Source organism: Ornithodoros turicata, chromosome 9, assembly GCF_037126465.1.
Source record: "Ornithodoros turicata isolate Travis chromosome 9, ASM3712646v1, whole genome shotgun sequence".
Taxonomy (NCBI): Eukaryota; Metazoa; Arthropoda; class Arachnida; order Ixodida; family Argasidae; genus Ornithodoros; species Ornithodoros turicata.
In genome coordinates this window covers 41,238,486-41,258,346 of record NC_088209.1, presented here as the reverse complement: position 1 = coordinate 41,258,346, position 19,861 = coordinate 41,238,486, and the positions used below count along the sequence as shown (strand labels likewise).

General features: G+C 46.0%; 2 protein-coding genes across 2 annotated transcripts in view; one reads left to right on the top strand and one right to left on the bottom strand.

Moving 5' to 3' along the window:
- Positions 1 to 19,861, bottom strand: part of LOC135368981 (TBC1 domain family member 2A-like) — a 216,382-nt gene that overhangs the window by 142,460 nt on the left and 54,061 nt on the right. The window lies entirely within an intron of this gene.
- The window catches only part of LOC135368979 (angiopoietin-4-like), a 28,856-nt gene continuing 18,722 nt past the window's right edge, over positions 9,728 to 19,861 (top strand). Inside the window, exon 1 of the mRNA XM_064602565.1 lies at positions 9,728 to 10,711. Coding sequence (XP_064458635.1) covers positions 9,941 to 10,711 — 771 coding nt within the window. The 5' untranslated portion in view covers positions 9,728 to 9,940. The remainder of the gene's footprint in view (positions 10,712 to 19,861) is intronic.

Below are 19,861 nucleotides of genomic sequence, written 5' to 3'. Positions count from 1 at the left end.
TGAGGTTTTCCGTCGGTTTTCCGAAGACTTTCCAGACGAATGTCGGCACAGTTCCCCCAGAAGTCGGCCCAGGACGCATACTAACTCCCCCTGTCCCCCACTCCTCCCTGCTGTCCTCTCCCCATCTGTCCACATCTGTACGCCGCCCATAGCTACAGTTGCTTCGCGGCGCTAACACGGAATAAAAAAAAACATTCCGAAACTATATTGCCGTTTCACTCCCTGTTCATCACCGACTATAACGCCGAAAATCCGTCGAGAATTGGAGGAGTAGATTCCGTGCAATTTGAGTAATGCATGGCAAAAGCGGAAGACGGATGTTGAGAGTGTGCCGGAATTCCCTCCCCGAAAATCGAAGAAAACGTCACTCGGACAAGTCCAATCAGAGAGGGGCCGCAGGGCCTTTGGCGGCCAGCGGGTGAGTGGAATTGCGTTCGCAGGACGCGAACAGTCTGTGATCGGCTTATAGAATGTCAGAACGATAAAAAGGACTGCCAGGTACACAAAACACAGGAGTAAAAACCGGGATTGGTGTACTTAAAAAGGGGAAAAAAGGGGGAACCATACTTAACGTTTCGAGCGGACGCTCTTCATCAGAAAAAAGGGAGGCACAGGAAGCTAGTGCCGGAGGATGTTAAACATACTGCCCAGCCCATTAGGGGGCTGCTTATAGAATGTCACGAAATGGGTTAACGCCGGACGTCTTCGTACAGCCAGGAGCGTAACACTGTGTTCCACGTGACATGGTCGCGTTTATGCGAAAGTCGGCGTATTTACATAGGACCTTTCACTTATGGTATCTTCGACTGACGGTACCAATGCTCTAAGCCAGAGCGACTGAAGAAAGAAACAACTGCCGAAGCTGTTGTCAAAGCGCTCCGTTTTATATCTAGACAGAATGAGACCTGATGGCTATAATCCACGTGATATAATCGCCACGCCCCAAATAACAATCTAATCCAATCCAGTCCAATCACAGCCATGCTTTCAGCGGCCGTGGCTATGGATACGAGCCGCTGTCAGCCATAGGCGCAGCCAAAGGAAGCCAACGGAAGCCACAGGCCTTCTGCGTTTCAAATCGTGTGCGGCGATTGCCTGATGCGGACGATATTTATGTGTCCATGTAGCGAAGGAGGAAAAGGAGGCCTCTTTTAGTCTACGAGGCCTTGCATGGGACGACTTCGCGGGCAACTCCGCCCGTGTCTGTTTGGAGAACGTGCCAGAAAACGTTTCCAACGACGCAGTGTAGGTAAGAGACGGCTGGGATGCGTACGGTGATCTGCAGTGCGGAAGTGAAGTGCCTATAACACATAGGAGGTTTTGTAACAAACCTTCGGCTGTGTATAAGGTTAAGGTTGTCGTGGTTTGTCTCTTGTCACCAGGTTGGTCCGTTCGCTCCGCAGTTCCACAACAGTGCGATCTCCCCAATCTCTGTCCTTCCTTTTTTTAACTACAGGGACGCTACACTCTTAAAAATGAACTTCACCGCATAGCACGCTCCTAGCCAACCGTTATCTCGAATGATATCGTTATCTGCCCTGATTGGTTGAAAACAGGAGGCGTACGCCTTTTTGTGACAATTATGAACAGCATAAGTGTCACAAAAAAGGCGTACGCCTCCCGTTTTCAACAAATCAGGGCAGATAACAATATCATTCGAGATTATGGTTGGCTAGGAGCGTGCTATGCGGTGAAGTTCGTTTTTAAGAGTGTAGGATACAAAGCAAACAGAAGGACACCGAAATTTGGCGCACTTAAACTAAACACCAAAACTTGCAATCCTTCGTTTCCAAAAAAAAAAAAAAGAGAAACAGGGGGAAAGATCTCGCGCCCTGAATCCCCCACTCACCTTTCTTTCCTTTGTTCTCCTCATTTTCCCGCAGTTGGCACCATCCAGAAGCCCTACATCAACCCTCCCTCTCTTTAAGACTCCCTCTAACGATGCGAGCGAGCGAAAAAGAAAAAAAAAGGATTTGAAAAAAAAAAAATCGCGCGCATTTCTGCCGCTCGTAAATCTGCGTCCATTCTCTCCCTCGCACAGTTACACCCACAAACGCACACGCGCGAAATTCGGGCGAATAAATTTCCTTCAAAAGGGAAATCTGCGGATGAGCGGCGCGAAAGAAAAGAATTCCGCCAACGCGGCCGGAATATGTCTTCGTAGCGCGAGCGAAATTCCGTTCTGAGACAAAGACATGTTTCAGCCTTGCTATATGTATGTGTGTGTATACATATACGGGCTATACGTGCTTCGTGGCTCGGCTTTTATAAATGTCTCCCTTCGTACGTGGGTGTATGTACGACGAAATAAAGGATGGCGCCCTTTTTCGAGGAACGGGTACGCGATGCGTATAAGAAAGGTTATATTCGACGGTGCCGACAAAGACGACGCTATGATGCAGAGTGGGCTGAGGAACTTGAGGGCGGCCTCAACTTGTCTGCTCTGTACATATATACCACTGGTGGCTTTTAATGGTACGGTCCCTTCGAAAATTGTCTTGTTGTTGTCATTGTAGTTGACTTGAAAACTGGAATCGTTGGAAAGATGCTCTATATACTATAAGAAGCCGAACTTTGTGTTCCACCGCCGAACTGCACTTGTAGGATCTTTTTTATTATTTTTTTAATTTTTTTTTTACCCACTGTATATAGCGCAATGAACCTTCAAGATTTTATGTGCAGATGATCTCTGCCATTTTTAAAAAAATAATTTTTAGTAGTTAATTAGCAGGTAATTTCGCAGCCGGGCCCGGACATAAATATTCTACCCGATATAAAATCACTACATAGTATACATACTCGACATAAATCGTCTACTCCGATTTATACACCACGCGAGAAAGAGAGAAAGAAAGAAATCTTACAATGCACAGTGTAAAGTGTTATATGGATGCAACGAGTCTCGGGAAGTAATTAGTTCATGAGAAAGTAACTAGTAAATGCATTAAATTACTCTTCTTCGGGGAGTAACGGCGTGCAAACTGCAACTACAGTTACCCGCTCGCGTAGCTACAGTTACAGTAACTAATTAATTTCCTTCAGAATCGCATTGTTTCCCGCTGTAATTTTGGGAACCGTTTACATTTTCTTTCACTACCTGTTGCTGACCATTATCCACGGCTTAACTATCCGCAATTCCGAAGAATCAGGTATCCGGAAACGAACAGAGCTATCACCACTATTCAGGAACAAGAGCGTGACGTGACAAATGTTACTACAGACGAAGACCACTGCTGCACGTTCAAATCGCACTGGTAACATCTCATTACGGCCGAAGTCTCATTACGGCCCAAGTCTCATTACGGCCGAAAGTCTCATTACGGCCGAAAATCCTTTATTCCCCAAGTGTCACGTTACGGCCAAAGTCTCAATACGGCCGAAGGTAGTCTCATTACGGCCGAAGATGTCTCATAACGGCCAAAAAGAAAAAAAGAAGCATCCACCATATTAGCTGTGTATATACTGTGTTTTATGCTTCCCAAAATGTGTCCGAGAGACATCGGCCGTAATGAGACTTCGGCCGTAATGAGATACAATCTTTGCACTAGCGTAGAATTTGGAAAAGGCTTTAGATTCGTGCTCTTGCCGATTAGGAAAGTAGCCATAAAGTACCCAAGATAATTGTAACTGCAACTTAGCCAGTGATTCTTTGTTCAGAGTAACTGTAGCAAGCATACCTGGGTAGTAATGTCGTTACTGTAATGAAATTACAGTAATGAATTACTTTTCCTGGTAATTTGGTAATGCATTACTTTTGTCATTATGTAACTTGTAATGTAATTTAATTACATTTGGGAAGTAATTTTAGTGACATTACTCATTAGTTTTTACAAAAGAATCGAGTCTGCGTTTTGTTGGCACTTCGCAGAAAGAGAGTTGGCAACCGGCGAGTTATTTCCAAATATTCAACATCGTTACGATTAAGCTCGCAGTAGTGACTTTGTAATGTCATTACTTTTTCGTAGTAACTGTAATGTAATTTCATTACGTTTCAATTGCAGTAATGAGTAATGTAATTGAATTAAATTCTAACTGGAGTAATGAGTAATGTAATTTAATTACATTTTAGAAGTAATTTACCCAGGTATTGTAGTAAGTAGCTATACTTCCTAAAATCACTTTTCCCAATACTCGGTGGAACAATCTACCGGCGGCACAATCTTGCTGGAGATCTGGTTGGCGCTTCGAAGTGTATAGTACAGTTGACGACACCGGCTCTTCCGGGCAAAAGAAAAACAAAACAAAACAAAACGAAAATAAAATCTTCGCTTGTTTATCTCTGACAAAAGACGCTTCGCACCGCCGACTGCACACACAGCACGCACCGCATGCGGTTTGAGCCGCTCCTTCGTTCGAGAGAAAAATCACTTCAACCGCACTTCTCGGTAACGCTTCAAGACACACAGCAGGTGCTGCTCTCTTTCTGCTGCTGCTCTTCTTTTTTTCTTTTTTGTAACCGCTTAAAATGGCGCTTAACTTGACGCACTCAAGCAGGAACCGAAGAGCCGCGAAAACTTCCGGTGGATAAGTCCCGTCAAGAGCAGTTTTCAAAATCACTGTTCTGCTCACTGTTATGAGAGGCAAACTTTTCTTTTATATCTTCTTATTTTTTTGCTCGTTTCTCATCAAACCTCCTCACTCAAAAGTCTTGGAGAGTCAAGGCAAGATTTAACAGTCACGTATCCGCCTACGAGATTAATTTAGCCATCCTTCCTTTCTTCTTCTTCTTTCGTAGCAGACGACACCGTCGAAAACTGTCGCGCAGCAAGAAATCGTTCGTCTGCAGATCACGTGACCTGTTTCCAGCCAATGAATGGCGACGGCTTTGTGCTCGCGTAGCAAAATGATAATTACTGTCCGAACTAAATGCTCGCTTTTTCGTGATAAAAATAAACGGAAAAAGAACGAGACAACATAGAAATGCAGTAATAACCTCACTACCGAGAGAGAGGCTTTAACGATGCCTTCTCGAGCTCGGCTTTTTCTTCTGCGAGATCTTTTCTGGCTCTAACGAGGCCTGGATTAATGCAGTCATACGAACATCGAGACAGGGGTGAAAGAAAGGACAAGGACTTCTAGGAATACCGCTTTGTGTATAGCGTACACCCTTGCATGAAATAAGGGATGAAACGAAAAATGTAGGTCCGGAGGCAAAGGATTAAACAGCACACTCCTCCCCACTCAAAAAAAAAGGGGGGGGGGGACGTACAAATGTGCTTACAACATGGCGTTACCCTCAACGTCACCCATGGGGTGTTATCCGACCGTGTGGTTGCACGTCATGTATCCATATCTTCCATTTCTGTTCCTGGAACCGAATTCGTTCTTTGGCGCTGACACATTTTCATTCCCGTTCGACTTGTGTACCGAGTTCTTCCAATGGGTACAAGAACCCCACTCTGCAGCTTTCGTAGCTCCTCCTGAGTTTGCTTCTCCACAAAACATGTACCGCGTAATATAGTGCCATAAAAGTAGTGCCTCTAAAGTTGTTTTTCCAGCGCGTCAGCCGTGCAATGCAGCGAAACGAACTTGCTTCGTTTGCCTCCCACGCGGCCTGCTATGATACGGTATGGCAGCAAAAACATACGAGTGAGTGAAGTGTTATCAGCACGTATAACTCTTCACTCGCAACCTTTTTCGTACGCAGGCCGAAAGCATCATCCCACGCGCAACGTTTATGTTCGCGACGCTTCTTTTGCCATAAGCTTTACGCACTGACGAATGTTTCCCAGTTTCCGAAGCCACCCACACGAAAAAAATCGCGCGAAAAACTCAGCCTTTTAGAAGGAGATTTATAATCCCGTCTTTCACGCAATCACGCACCACTGCAGCGCCATTTAAAATTTAAAAAAAAATGAAAATAAATAGAACGCGCATCCAATCGCGTTCGCGCTAAAAGTAAGCCACTTAAAGCTTAGCTCACAACAATCGCGGCTCCAACGCTCGAAATGATGCACGTATATGTTTTTTTTTTTTTTTTTTTTTTTTTTCAATAGCAACCTCGGGCGTAAACTTAGAACAAGGAATACCCGCGCCGTAATCGGAAACTGTCACTAACCGAACTGCACCCTGGCAACTAATAAAAGATCCACCCCCCCTCCTACGCGCGCCTCTGAACAATCGACTGACAGCCAATCAAAGGAAGCGGCTTAAGAGTAACACACGATAAGTGACGATCGATTTAAAACTTGAACGGAGGGAACAAAGTTGATGAACGGGGAGCAGGAAACAAAGGCAGGGTAAACAAAAGTAGGGGGGGAGGAGAAACTGTAATTAGGAAACTTGGGAAAGAGTGATTAACACGTTTGCTCAAGGAGCAACCACGCTCTCTGAGGATTACTTCCAGGACGAAGAAGCTGGAAGGACAAAAAAAAAAAAAAAAGTAGAGCGAGAGGGAGAGAGGGAAAGAACAAACGAAGGAAGACTTCTTCTTCGTGATATAATGAAGTATACTGCGACCAGCGAGTACATGAAGTTCCAAACTGGGTAAATTCCAAGATGCTGGGCGCAAACGATGCCAAAGAAGCAAGCGATTGTTGCGTGCCAGGAATTTTTTATTATTCTTTCTTTGTTATTTATTATTTTCACTCTACATTGTCTGAGAGGCCGAGAATGGCCCTGGGATGCTCCCTTGTATGTGGCTTTTTTCGGACTCAAAAAGAAGTCCACGTACGAGAAAAACAACGCGAGACAAACAAAGCAGATGATCAAGCGAGCCGCAATCGCGACCCGCGGGCGCGTTTTCACGCGGTATTTCTCCTGGAATTCGCGGGCTGTCTTCCTAGCCAACATCAACATCAACCTCGGTCGCGTGCGGTGGTCTACAACTACAACTTTCCGCTTGACACTTCGGCCCATTAAACCAACATTTCAGAAGCGAATTAGTTTGTCTTATCGGGGACTGTCGGATTGAGTCGAGGACGACGCGGTGAACACAAGTGACAAAAATGTAACACCGAAACTACTGATTATTATCGTGCAAGCTTTCATGTGGTCGACTGCACTTCACCAGGTACAAAAATAATGACGAGGCGACATCTATACAAGGTGTTTATTTTTATCCTTTGTCCAGACTTTTTATTTAAAAAAAAACTATGAAAAACGCATAATGTCGTTTTGCAGTTCAGTCATACGGCCAGACCGACCACCCTCTCTCGAAGAAAGTATGCAACTACAAGATGACTAATTACCTAAAATTCATCAATTAACTCATTAATTTGGAGACTTGGGGCAAAAGTGAGATAGAAGAAGAATGAGAGACAATCCTCGTTGAAAGCCAGTATGTCTTTTTAAACTCTAGAAAAGAGCGTGCGCCGTGAAACCGAAACCGTAAAAAGCGCGCCTTGCGACACCCTGTATAGTGACTAATTGATTGATTATTTAAAAGAAAACCATATAGTAATTTTCAACTGTGTTTGAGATTCTCAGAATTTTATGTACGGACGTTTGTCACCGCCGGCTCGGCTGCTTTCCCGTCGTTCTAACCACGAACAAAGCCAACTCACTTCCATTTTGTTACCTTGTTCATGGTTAGAACGACCTCAAGCTCAAGGAGATGCATAGAGTTGCACTCTATAGGAAATACTGCCTTCAACTGAGTTTTAACCACGTTCTACAAGACACTGGTTCTACGCTGTCACATCCATATATATATATATATATAAAGAGGGGGGAAAAGCCATGAAAAAAAATAAGTAAATGATGCTAGACGTGTTTGAAATTCAAACTTACAGATTAAAATGGCTTCTATGGCTGCACGTAGAGAAACAGATACTCATTGAACGATGCGACAGCACCAGAGGACACGTGTTTCGCCGTGTTTGCGGCTCGTCGGCCCTGGGTAGCTGTGCATCGTTCAATGAGTATCTATATATATATATATATATATATATATATATATTTACATATTTATATATATACATACATATACAATATATTTATATATATATATATATATATATATATATATATATATATTTACATATTTATATATATATATATATATATTACGGAATAAAGAGCTACAGAGTGTAATGTTGCGCACATGTCAAGCGACAACCTCTCGCCAATATCGTAAAAAAAGGAGAACACGACACTCGTTTCCTTTTTATGGCTCTATCGATTGGGTCGTTTTATAACAGTAGCAATATCAAAGTTGTCGAGTGCCATCATAAAAGCTTCATATCTGAACACGACAAGACCCCGTTGGGTGCTTCACCCGTCCGCGCTGCACAGAAGTATTGAGGCATAATCCGTCTCCAAGGGGGGGAAATGGAAAAGTACTCCTATTTCTATTTCGTCCGATACACATTGCGACGGAGGCTTTGATGGAATGCTGTCGCAAAATGGACTCCTCGAAGGGCACATTCAAAATTTACTATGGCGCCTCCGGCGTGATATTGTGGGCAGCGCCTTAGCTAAAGTCCAAGTGTTATATAGGACCTCCTAAGTGGTACAGTGAACCCTCGTTAATATGACCCCCGATAATCGGACATACGCGCTTTACGAACATACTCTTGGGGAACAATGCAGTGCGAAACCTCTGCAAATTCTACGCTGTGTATGACAATTCCGCATTATGACCAAAATTTTCGGGAACAACCATGGTCATAATAACGAGGGTTCGTTGTATAAGGCTCTGTATCTACACCAATGCTTATCGACGCACTAAAAAGTTAATCTGGATCAGCGAAGAAACGCAGATCTTTCGTGATTTCATGGATTGTCGACTTGCGGTTGATCTCGTGGAAATCAGAGCCAAATTTTTCTGTATTTTTTTTCTTTGTGTTTTCAGCCGCATATTCTATTATATTCATCTTCCTTTTTTTTTCTAATTTCGTGCTAGCGCCGCGTAGCAACTGTGGCTATGAGCGCCGCACAGACATGGACAGATGGAGAGAGGACAGAGGGTGGTAGGATTCGAACCCACCACCTCCCAGTTCCCTACTATATGCTGAGGCAAACCGTGCGCGCGCAGTGCGCCATCTCGTGACGTTTCTACTACCTTGCCGTGCTGGTCACATCTCGCGTGCTCGCAGCCCACCGTTGCATACAAACCAGCGCAGTCCCCCGTCTCGTCTTAACAATCGGCCAGACATCAGTGCAGTCCCCTCTCGACATTCCCCCATCGTCGCCATATTGGTACCCTCTTCCACAAGATCCACTCCACGTGTGCGCACGAGCCCACGAAATGCGTGGATGTAAAAGACACATACATACACACAGAAAAAAAATTGAATACGCAACAATAAAAATCCTCCAAATAATCAAACCCAAACTCTCCGCAGCTACTGTGGCTCTCCTCTGACCCCAGCTACCTCAAATTCCCCCACTAGGCAGACAGGATGGGGGGCCAAGCACATTGCCCCACCTCCTTTTCTCCTCTCTAGGTATTTTGTTCCCCCTCCCCCCCCCCCCAAAAAAAAATATATATATATAACGCGTTCAACCTTTGCTTGTTTCTTTTTGTGCACACTCTTCCCCCGCGCTCACGTGCAGACAATCTACACATCACAGTGTCCCGGGTCTGTCTGCAAGACGAGCACAGAGTGCGCATACACACGTCCCCCCCGAGAACGCCAGGTGCACCGCCCCAACGACAGATGCAGGAAAAAAGAGACGCCGACGGAGGAGGAAGATACGCGGCGGGCGAGCGGGGAAAGAGAAATGGGGAAAGAGAGCGGACCGCTAAAGCGCTCCCGCAAAAACGATCGGAGCTCAGTCGGAGGGCGCCAACAGGCGAGCGCGGAACACTGTGGACTACCCTTCTGCCATCGCACGTGCTACGAGTATTCTTAAGCGGCAGTGAAAATCTACTGTGCAGTATGATCAGTCAAGGCCCGCAGCGTGTCCAGCAATGCTAGATGCCCGAATGTGATTGAGTGCTAAAATTCTGTGCAAGGAATCCCCCTCCCGTGTAGCCAAAGTGCCGAAAACAACGATGTGGGTGATTACTACGATCTGTTGCTTTGTGTGCCTTGTGGCGAGCTCGACGTCTACTTCTTCGGACGATGATTTAAGCCACGTCGTGAGGGAATTACGAGCGGAGATTCAGGCGTTACAGCGTGGTCGAGAACAGGACCGTCAGGCGCTCAAGCGCCTGGAAGAACGGATTGTTGATATCGGTATGGAAGTGCCCTCAACGCCGCTTCCAACGGCGCCGTCGCGTCACCGGCCGCACCGTCAACATCACGCGGCGGGACAGCGTGCCTTCGCACGTTCTCTGCGCGCGTTACAACGCGAGAGGACAGCGTTGGACGAGCTTCAAGCTCAGCTACAAAGAATGCGACTGGACCTGAAGGATGCGGCCAAAGTAGAAACTCCTTTGAGGTCGGACGTACAGAAATTACGCCTCGAAGTGGAGGCCCTGCGCGCAAGTCTCGACGAAGACGTAGCGCGCGGCATCGCGCACTCGCGAACCGAAGAAGCGACTGCGACCTGGCTACGACGTTCCCTGCAGGAGGTGCGGACGGAAGTTGCCGAACTGTCGCGTCAAGCAAACGTGACGTCAGCCTTGACACTGAGCCAGGAGTTCAAATCGGAGTCACGATTGTTCAGGGGTGACCTGGATGCGTTGAGAAGTGAAACGGATTCCCTACGCGCGGCAACGGCGCGGCTAGACGCGCGCGACGCGCAGACTCGGCAGGAGATCGCCGAGCTCCGAGGGATCGTGCAGAAGCAAGCGATTCTACAACGTGACATGTCCCAGCAGGTAGGTGTTTCTTCTTTGAGGTCATGTATGTTTTTCGAACCAATGCACGGTGCATCAGAAATAATGAAAAACTGTACTCAACCGGGCTTGTTGTCAGCAACGCTAACAGCCGTGGCTATAGATGCTGGCTTGTCGCCAGCGGCTGTATCGGTTGTACGATAACATCAAGGTTGCAAGTACGACAGGCTATGAAAAAGAAACCATAAAAATGACCAAACCACGTCCATGTGTTCACGGACCGATACCACAGACTATCACAACGTGCTTGTGGAAGGGAGACGTTTAAGGACGCATTCAATGTTCCAAAGGTAATAAACATTCCTTAACAGGAATTACCACCATAATACTATCTTCATATATAACTATCCGTAGCTCTCCAATATTCAAACTTTATAGCTCATCCTAAGACAAATTCGATAGCCCCGTTCGAACACCAACTATCCACCAGGAGGACACCCCCCCGTTAGACGAGAAATCTCTCCGAAGACCATCATTGGAAGCGACACAGCGCTAGCTGCCCCACAACGGCTCCTAGATCAGGAGCTGGATCCTAACGAGGCAATTACCGAGAGGCATCCCCGCTGCCTCAGGCAAGGTCGCACGAGGGGCCCCCCTCAGCGCAGGAGATCAAACTTAAAAGCAATACGAGGCGGTCCGTGATAGTAGTTCTCCTACCGCCAGATGAGAAGCTCTCGCGCATTTCAATCACAGGCGCTCCTCTGTTACCCTGTGGCGAAATCTGCATCGATACACAGACTTAAAGGTGACGCAGCAGTCTGAATTGACGCCAGGAGAGAGCAAAAGAGAAACCCGTTATATTGCAGTCGCAATTTCTCGAAGCTCATCTGAGGTATATAGCAACCGGACTGTTTCCGGCTGGAGACGCCATGCTGTCAGCGTAAGGGCTAGGACGCGGAGAAGGGATGCTTGTGGGACCGGGCAAGGGACCTCCTCGGCCCCGAGGAGCAACTTCTCATTCACTCCTTCCAGACGTGCATCTTCCTGTGACGCCGGCCTCTGTATCTAGACAATTGTCTTCGAATTTTATTTGTTTCAGTGCAGTGCGCGATGGGCAATTATTGATACATATGGCACGTAATTTCCGAAGCGATTGTTGTCCCGATTGTTGTTCCCGAAGCATAAAATGCTTAACGTGTACAAAACATACTCCATGCAGCAAATGTGAACGCCCTGGCGTACTGCAAGTGAATTCCGACTCTATATTCCAAAGTCACACAGTCATTGTTGAGGGCTCGATTTCGAACCCGGACCGAGCACGTCACCAACAAGCGACATGATACAAGTTATTTTGCCTCGTTTTGCCGCGTGTGCTCGGGTTTCAGCGCACTTTAAAGAACGCTAAGGTGGTCTAAGTGAATCCACGAACCGACATTACTCAAACACTCACACAAACAGCACACAGACATTAAAGTGTCTCTTCGATAAAAGTTAGGTAAACCTTCTTTCAACAGTGTCTTAACGCAAACATAAACACAGAGTCTTTGTTCACGCGTGCGTGACTATATACACTTCGAAGTCAATCAACCAGATTCCATATAGCGCTAGCGCTCAACCGCAACTCAGGCGAGTTGGGGCTCCGGAATTTGACGGCGTGCAACTCGTCTTGGCGGCCATCTTGCAGCATATATACACAGACACGGGTGAAAACACAGGTAGTTACCATATATACACTTTGTATAGAAGGACTCTCCTCGGCGAGGAAATCGATGTTAATTGCATTTTCGACGGAAGGCTCGAAAGCATGGTTGCCCGGAGACGCCCGTGGTATTCTCTGAAAAAGGGGGCTCCCATACATGACGTTCTCTGCTGAGATACCAAGGAGCTGGTAATATGAAACGGATTTTCTTTCATAGAAATAGCGTTATACTATAATATATCTTATGCATAGTAATATGTTAGGTGTAGTACAACGCCAACGCAAAAAAAAAAAAAAAAAAACATCCGACATTAGGCTGTTTTAGAACAGCGTGCCCAAGAGATTTGGGGGGGCCCAATGAAATTGGGGATCGCCGATGCACGATCCATGGGTACACGCGTAACCGGGACCCAAGCGTTGGAGTCGCGCAATATTTTTCAAAAATTAGCTGACGCATCGTTTAGTGTAACATTAATCCGACAATGATATTAGAACCAACACTAGCATCCTTCAAGTGAAATATATTTCGCACACAAAATGAATACCGTGCTGAATGCTGTGCTACCGCATGATGATGATGCTGCGTGCGGAAGGGGCTAGCATTTTGAGTTGCGCTGGGGAAACCCCATTCTAAAACTCTCGCACTGCCTTCGTTTGCGTCTGCCGTAAGCCTTCGGAGCTGCCACTGCGCAGTACAGCGTGTTCGGAGCACGTGCAGTGACGACACCTCATTCCGTTGCCCTTATTTCACCCTATAGTATTCAACTTCGACGTTGTTCAGGCACCGTCAATCTAAAATTGTCTATCGGCAGACGAAAAAAAAAGTCTGTAAGTGATTTCGTCTCTTACACCGTGCTATAATAGCAACTGTATATTGCAATAGCAAATGTGGCTATAAGCGGTATCCAAATGCTTGGACAGATGGAAAGGAACGGGGAAATATCGTAGCATCCCAGTCTATTGCGTGACTCAGTGACAGCGTGCTATATTCACTACAAATAGATGAAGCAAGCAATACAGAACGCACACCATACTTCTTACTATGGAAACTGCACATTTGCTTAAGAAACGCGAACTTTCTTAGCTTTATTAAGTATACAATATATAAGAAGGCGCGCAAACCGCCTCGCGACAAGGGATACAAAGAATGTTCCGTTAGTAGGCGATCCTCAGGACAAGAAGAGAGACTGTTCTTCTTCTGGGCTACAAAGGATGTACTCCAGAATAAATACGTACAATAAAAACTCACCATCTGAACACTAACCAGGAGTCGGTCATGCTGACAGCAAAGCGACCGCTTAAAGTGAACCCGTTTAAAGCGTCAAGTTTGGTTCGAACGCGAATTTAATATACGGAACTTCATTTTCGCAGTCCAACGAACAACGACGTATATACTATATCGAGCTGTTAGTAAAACAAACACATGGCATAGTAATTCAGGCATGGATGGATATTTCAGTCTGGAACGTTATCATGTATACTACATTATAACGTTCCGGACTGAAATATCCATCTATGCCTGAATTCACGCCTTCCTATTTCTTACGTATCGTACAGATTCACTTTCGAGAGAAAGAGAGAGAGAGAGAAAAGGACGCTCAGTCTGTCCATGTATTTTCGTTGAAGGAGCGACGCGCCGTCATCCCTGATAGATTGATGGCCGCAAAATTCACTCCATCTTTATCGCGTGGCGCCGGTCAACATGGTACCGTAGAAGACAACTTTTCTTCCTGTCACTAGCCCCCTCGACTTTTTGTTCCGTATATACTTCGTCGCCATCCCTTCGTTATGTATATAACGTGCATTTTGCGCAGACACAGCTTTCACTTTCACTTCCATTCGAGGTCTCGTTGAGGGAGAGGAAAAAGAAAGTGACGAAATTTTTTTTGTTTTACTAACAGCTTGATGTATATATGCCGTTGTTCGTTGGACTGCGAAAATGAAGTTCCGTATATATTAAATTCGCGTTCGAACCAAAATTGACGCTTTAAGCGGGTTTACTTTAAGCGGTCGCTTGCTGTCAGCATGACTGACTCCTGGTTAGTGTTGAGATGACGAGTTTTTATTGTACGTATTTATTCTGGGGTACGTGCTTTGTATAGCCCAGAAGAAGAACAGTCTCTGTTCTTGTCCTGAGGATTAACAGAACATTCTTTGTATCCTTCGTAGCAAGGCCCTATGCGCGCCTTCCTATATATCGTATACTTAATGAAGCTAAGAAAGTTCGCGTTTCTTAAGCAAGTGTGCAGTTTCTGAGAGGCCCAAGAGGAGGTTGGATCGCGGCAAACTCAACGTGTAAACATCTCAAAAGCGTGATCCAATCTCACTCCTACATTATCAAGGGCTTGAAAAACCACAGTTTGCCAGCCTCGGAGGATTCTGCCGACTGTCGTTGACTGAACGAAATATAGTGCGCCAAAGCAGGCAGGAAAGTCCATACATCGCGTAAGCCAGGCCAGAGCCTCTTTTGCGCATTGACAAATGATACACCGATCGTTTGTCATGCACAGGAAACACAGCTTCAATAAATGAGATTAACTAAGATCCATGCGCGGGAAGAAGTAGGTCAAAGAGAACAAGCAAAATGCACTGTGGATGTCGTGACATTGATATATCGCTCTCCCGTAGAGATACGTCAATTTTCAACCGCCGTAGCGGTCAATACGGCATAACGTCGAATGACAGAGACATGCGCAAGACTTGAATAACGCTGACTCGCAATCTGAGCTAGCATACGAAAGACTAATTGATTCTGCGATTGAGTAAACGAGCTTGAATTGCGTTTGCGATACATTTGTGTAAAAGCCATTTTCGTCGTGTTCTCAATAGTCTTTAAAACGCACAAGCCGTGCCCGAACCCCTCGCGGGTGTTCAGACATGCGCCGCGGCAGTCGAATCACTGCGATGCAAAAAAGCTCGCGCGCGCCGCAGAAAGCCACGCACAGAGAGAGGGAGAATACGTGTTCGTATAAATGCGCGCGGCAACATAAACAGTGGGCACTGTCACGCAAGAGCCGCACGCGAGTGCATAACAGACCCTGCGAACAACAAAGGAGAAAGGCAAAATCGATATAGATGGCGCTGCGAGAATAAGAAAGCAGAAGTATATGTATCCTGAATTAATCAGCAGACGACGCGGAAAGAAACCGTAACAACGCAACGACACGCAACAAAGAGAAACGAAGGAGTATTGTCATCGAAAAAGAAAGAAGAACGCAAACGTCTCCTTTTTCCGTTGCGGACGAATAAAAGAACACGGGGGAAAAAAATCGTCTTCAGGAAATATAGGGAAATGCAAAGAAACTACTGGAGAGCAGGCGTATCTTCTGCTACAAAATGAGGCTCGGGCTGCCGAGGAATACTGTCCTGCACCTACGACATTTATATTTATACCGAGGACTTTTTTCTCTTTTTTTTTTTTTCAGACGCCCTCTTTCGGCTTCAAAGCCCTCGTCCTTTTGTTTCTTAATGGGCCGACAAAAAGACAATGCCCAGAAAACCGGACCCGTCATATCGATCAAATTCAGCACACTCCCGCTTTGTTATCGATTGCCAGTCTGGCAACTACCACCTCTCGATTCGTTTTCTGCTTCCGTCTTCGTCCGTCTGCTTCTTCTCCTGCTTGTCCTGTCGCCAGTATACCTGTCGTATGCTTTCTGCGGGCCTGAACTGCGAGAAAGCAGAAACGGCAGCCCTGACGCAATTACTGCATTTCTTCCGCGCGTCATAGCCGGCGCCACTGGCGGCCTCGTTGTCGACTTGTCAGTGGCGCCACTCGACGTTCGTTTGCTCAACGTGATGAATTGATCCTTCCCTGAGTTTGTCTCGCGCTCAAGTGAAGATGGTGAAGGGACCGCGTTGCCGGTGACGGGCAATAAGAACGATGTTGTGTCGACGCTGGATTAGTCGTTCGGGGTGCGTCGTCGACAGCAACCGATCTCCCCATGATGCACGCGCGTGATGGAATTTTCGTGTTCCCTTTCGTGTACTGCATAGCAAATTAGCAAAGGTGTTAAGCGATTGTGTCATCGTAGTTTGCCTGTACAACTCTTTCTACGAGCAGTGGCACCCTTCTTTTTTTTTTCTTTTTTTTTTTAGTAAGCACGCCTCAACCCCCAATTAGGGCGGCAGGCGCCTACTTACCCGATGCCCCTCAACAGCTTCGGGGGCAGACAACACAATGGCTGTCGGCTTTGCCAAGTCTCCGAGAAGCGACGATGTAAAATGTATCTCCGGTCGCCCTGTACTATTTTCTACAATGAAAAAAAAAAAAAGAAAAAAAAACAAAGAAAAAGAAAAACGCGTAGGAGCCACAATACTTAGACGCGCGACTTATCTGACGCTCAAGCTCCGGATCACAACCTAGTATATAGGATCATGTCTTTGGCACCTCTCCCCACAGAGTTGCTTCTTCGAGTGTTACATATTCATTCCATTGTACAAGCTGCGGATGTCCCACAGCAGATCATTCCGCAATTTATAAATCATAATTATCGCAACTACACGCGCTTCGAGAGCAGCTCCACGCTGCTCTGACGTTTGTATCTTTCAAAATTCAAATTTGAAGCGTCCAACCACGATGCAGATTCCGCGGTTTGACGCGTACGGCCCCTGGCAGGTCAAAGACAATACTTCACTTTTTTTTTTTTTTAACATTCCAACTTAGATCGAAACATTGTTAGCACAAAGCGTTGTACGCTAGCGCTTCCACTACTCTCGTTTAACGCCCAAACGGAACCGCAAACACTGACCGCGTAGCGCGGTAGTCCGCTCGCGTAACCTTCGGTCATGAAAACCCGCTTTGGTTTTTCTTCCCCCGTCGAATGCACCGAAAATAATCTCGGGCATTCCAATCTTGCCCTCCATTCCTGCCCTCGACATGCCCCCCTCCCCCCTCTCTCTTCACCACTGAATGAGAGAGAGACTACCGTCGTAAAAAGACGTTCGCAGACATGTCTATGGGAAAAGAACATCACAATAAAATGAGAAAGAAAGCATCTTCCGAGCGTGGAATCCGGCCCTTGAGAAAAAGAAAAAGACAAAAAAAAAATAGCTAGGAAAAGAACCCTGGTGGGGGGCTTCGTGGATGCCCCAGCGCCACCGCAGTTATACTGCTTCGCGAAAGAAAGCAGCCTGAATCATGAGGCACCCGTGGGAACACCAAACGAAGGAACTCTCTCTCACACACACACACACATACATACACACACATAAGTGGCACATTCCTTAGACCATTTTTAGATGGATGTTTTTCTCTCGCGCGCGCGTGCACAATAAACTAACGACAGTAAATCGAAAAACAAAAGTTCTGCTGACACGTCTTTGCACTACGTGTCACGTTTCTTTTCAGCTTTGAAATCTGTCGTGTGCCTTTTTTGTGTGTGCCGTTTACTTTCTCTAGCACTTGCGTGCGCGCTGATGTAACAGGAACACACTCGAGCAGAATGTATAGGACAGAGATTACTTCCAACGGAGTAATATAATTTATAAAAAAAAAACCCTAAAACTCAGCAAAATGTTCGAAGCACGGATTTTATCTGTCACTGGGACTGTATTACTGTTTTTCGCCGGTGTGCGGCTTCACTGGAACTGGGCGACAGGGAGAAGTATATCGCGATATGCCTCAGAAAATCGTGTGCTCGAAAACTTTAAAAATAAAAATAAAAATAAATATGAAGAGCAGCAAGTCAACTCACGTGACTTGATGCGATGCGAATAGAAGAGCTTACCTGAAACAAGAAAAAAAAAAAAAAGCGTTGGTTATAGAGGTTTGACAATGAAGTTTCGCTATCGTGAACACGATAAGCCAATCACCATCTCTTTTTTTTTCAAGAAAGTGACGTCACATTGCTAAGCTTGCATTTGATAACGTGTTTTATCGTACCGTCTTCGTAGAATTCTTCCCGTACACTCTAAAAACAGAACTTCACCGCACAGCACGCTGTGCGCCAACCACTGCCACGAATGATAGGGTTATAGCTTCTGATTCGAAGAGAGAGGGGGGCGTACGCCTTTTTGTGGCAATTTTCGTATGCCACAAAAAGGCGTACGCCCCCCCCCCTTTGTCTTTCAATCAGAAGCGATAACCCTATCATTAGTGGCAATGGTTGGCGCACAGCGTGCTATGCGGTGAAGTTCTGTTTTTAGAGTGTATACTAAACCTCGCTAATAGTAGAGCGTTGACAACGGGCTTCCGAGTTACCGTGTCTGCCGCACCCAATCAACTGATAAGATTATGAGTCATGCTCGCTACCATTGGTTCCGGTAGGTACGGTATAGCCTCACGCTGACGTTATCAACGGTCTACTACACTCTCTAATAGCCAAGCACCACGGCGCCTTAGAGGGTAACGCCCCCTTGCATCTGGATGACGTAGCTGCACGAGCGGAGAGAGAGAGGCAGTGTTCTCCATTGTAGTCCGTTTACGCAGACGACACACGCGCACCCCTCACTCGCTCTCGGATAAAATCGGTGAAAGGAAAGAAAGTGAGATGAGCGGAATATTTCGACTCTCCGGGCCTCAAAATATCAAATACAGAACTATATATCGACAGCGCGCATTAATATGTTATCAGTGTCAGAACGGCACGCTTCTCCATACCAGTTTCACGAAGGCTATCAATAGAAGATGGTATTCGACCCTCCAGCGCGGTGTTACCAAGTTTTCGAGCGCCAGGAAAGGTTATTCGCCCTGCCATAAATAACGGTCATATAAAGTGACGTGAAGATAGGACGAAATGTGGAGAATAATTTATCTTTTATACTTTGAGATGACCGAGCGTATCGTATTCCTTGCGGGAATGTTATGCCGTCAGGCGCTTTGTGTCGTGGAAGTGTAAAGGATCTGGTGATTGCCGCGGAGGGAAGAGTGTGAAAAGAACTTGATCATTCGTAACCTCGGAGGCACCATTAAACTGTATAACGACCCGAAGAACTGTCCCTGGTGTAATAAGACCGCCAGCTTCCGGCGACCGATGTACTCGAACTGTATTAACTAGGCTAATCGACGTCAGAATTTGCCACTCACAAAAGTGTCACTCCGGACTAAAAGACGATATTTATTTTATTTCGTATCAAAAATCAACTTTGTACAAAGACGCATACGTACAACAGCATCAGTGGGTAATTACTTCGCTTCTCCCCATTTTCCAAAACACTTTCCGCAAAACTTTCGGACTGTTTAGGGTTCTCTAAGTCTACGCTCTTAAAAATGAGCTTCACAGCATAGCACACTCCTAGCCAACCATCATCTCGAATAATATCGTTATCTGTCTTGATTTGATGAAAACAGGAGGCGTACGCCTTTTCTGTGACACTTAAGCTGTTCATAATTGTCACAAAAATGGCGTACGCCTCCAGTTTTCAACAAATCAGGGCAGATAACGATATATCATTCGAGATTATGGTTGGCTAGGAGCCTGCTATGCGGTGAAGTTGGTTTCTAAGAGTGTAGGTGATGTCATGAGGTTCTCTGGCGTCGTCTCCTAGCAAAG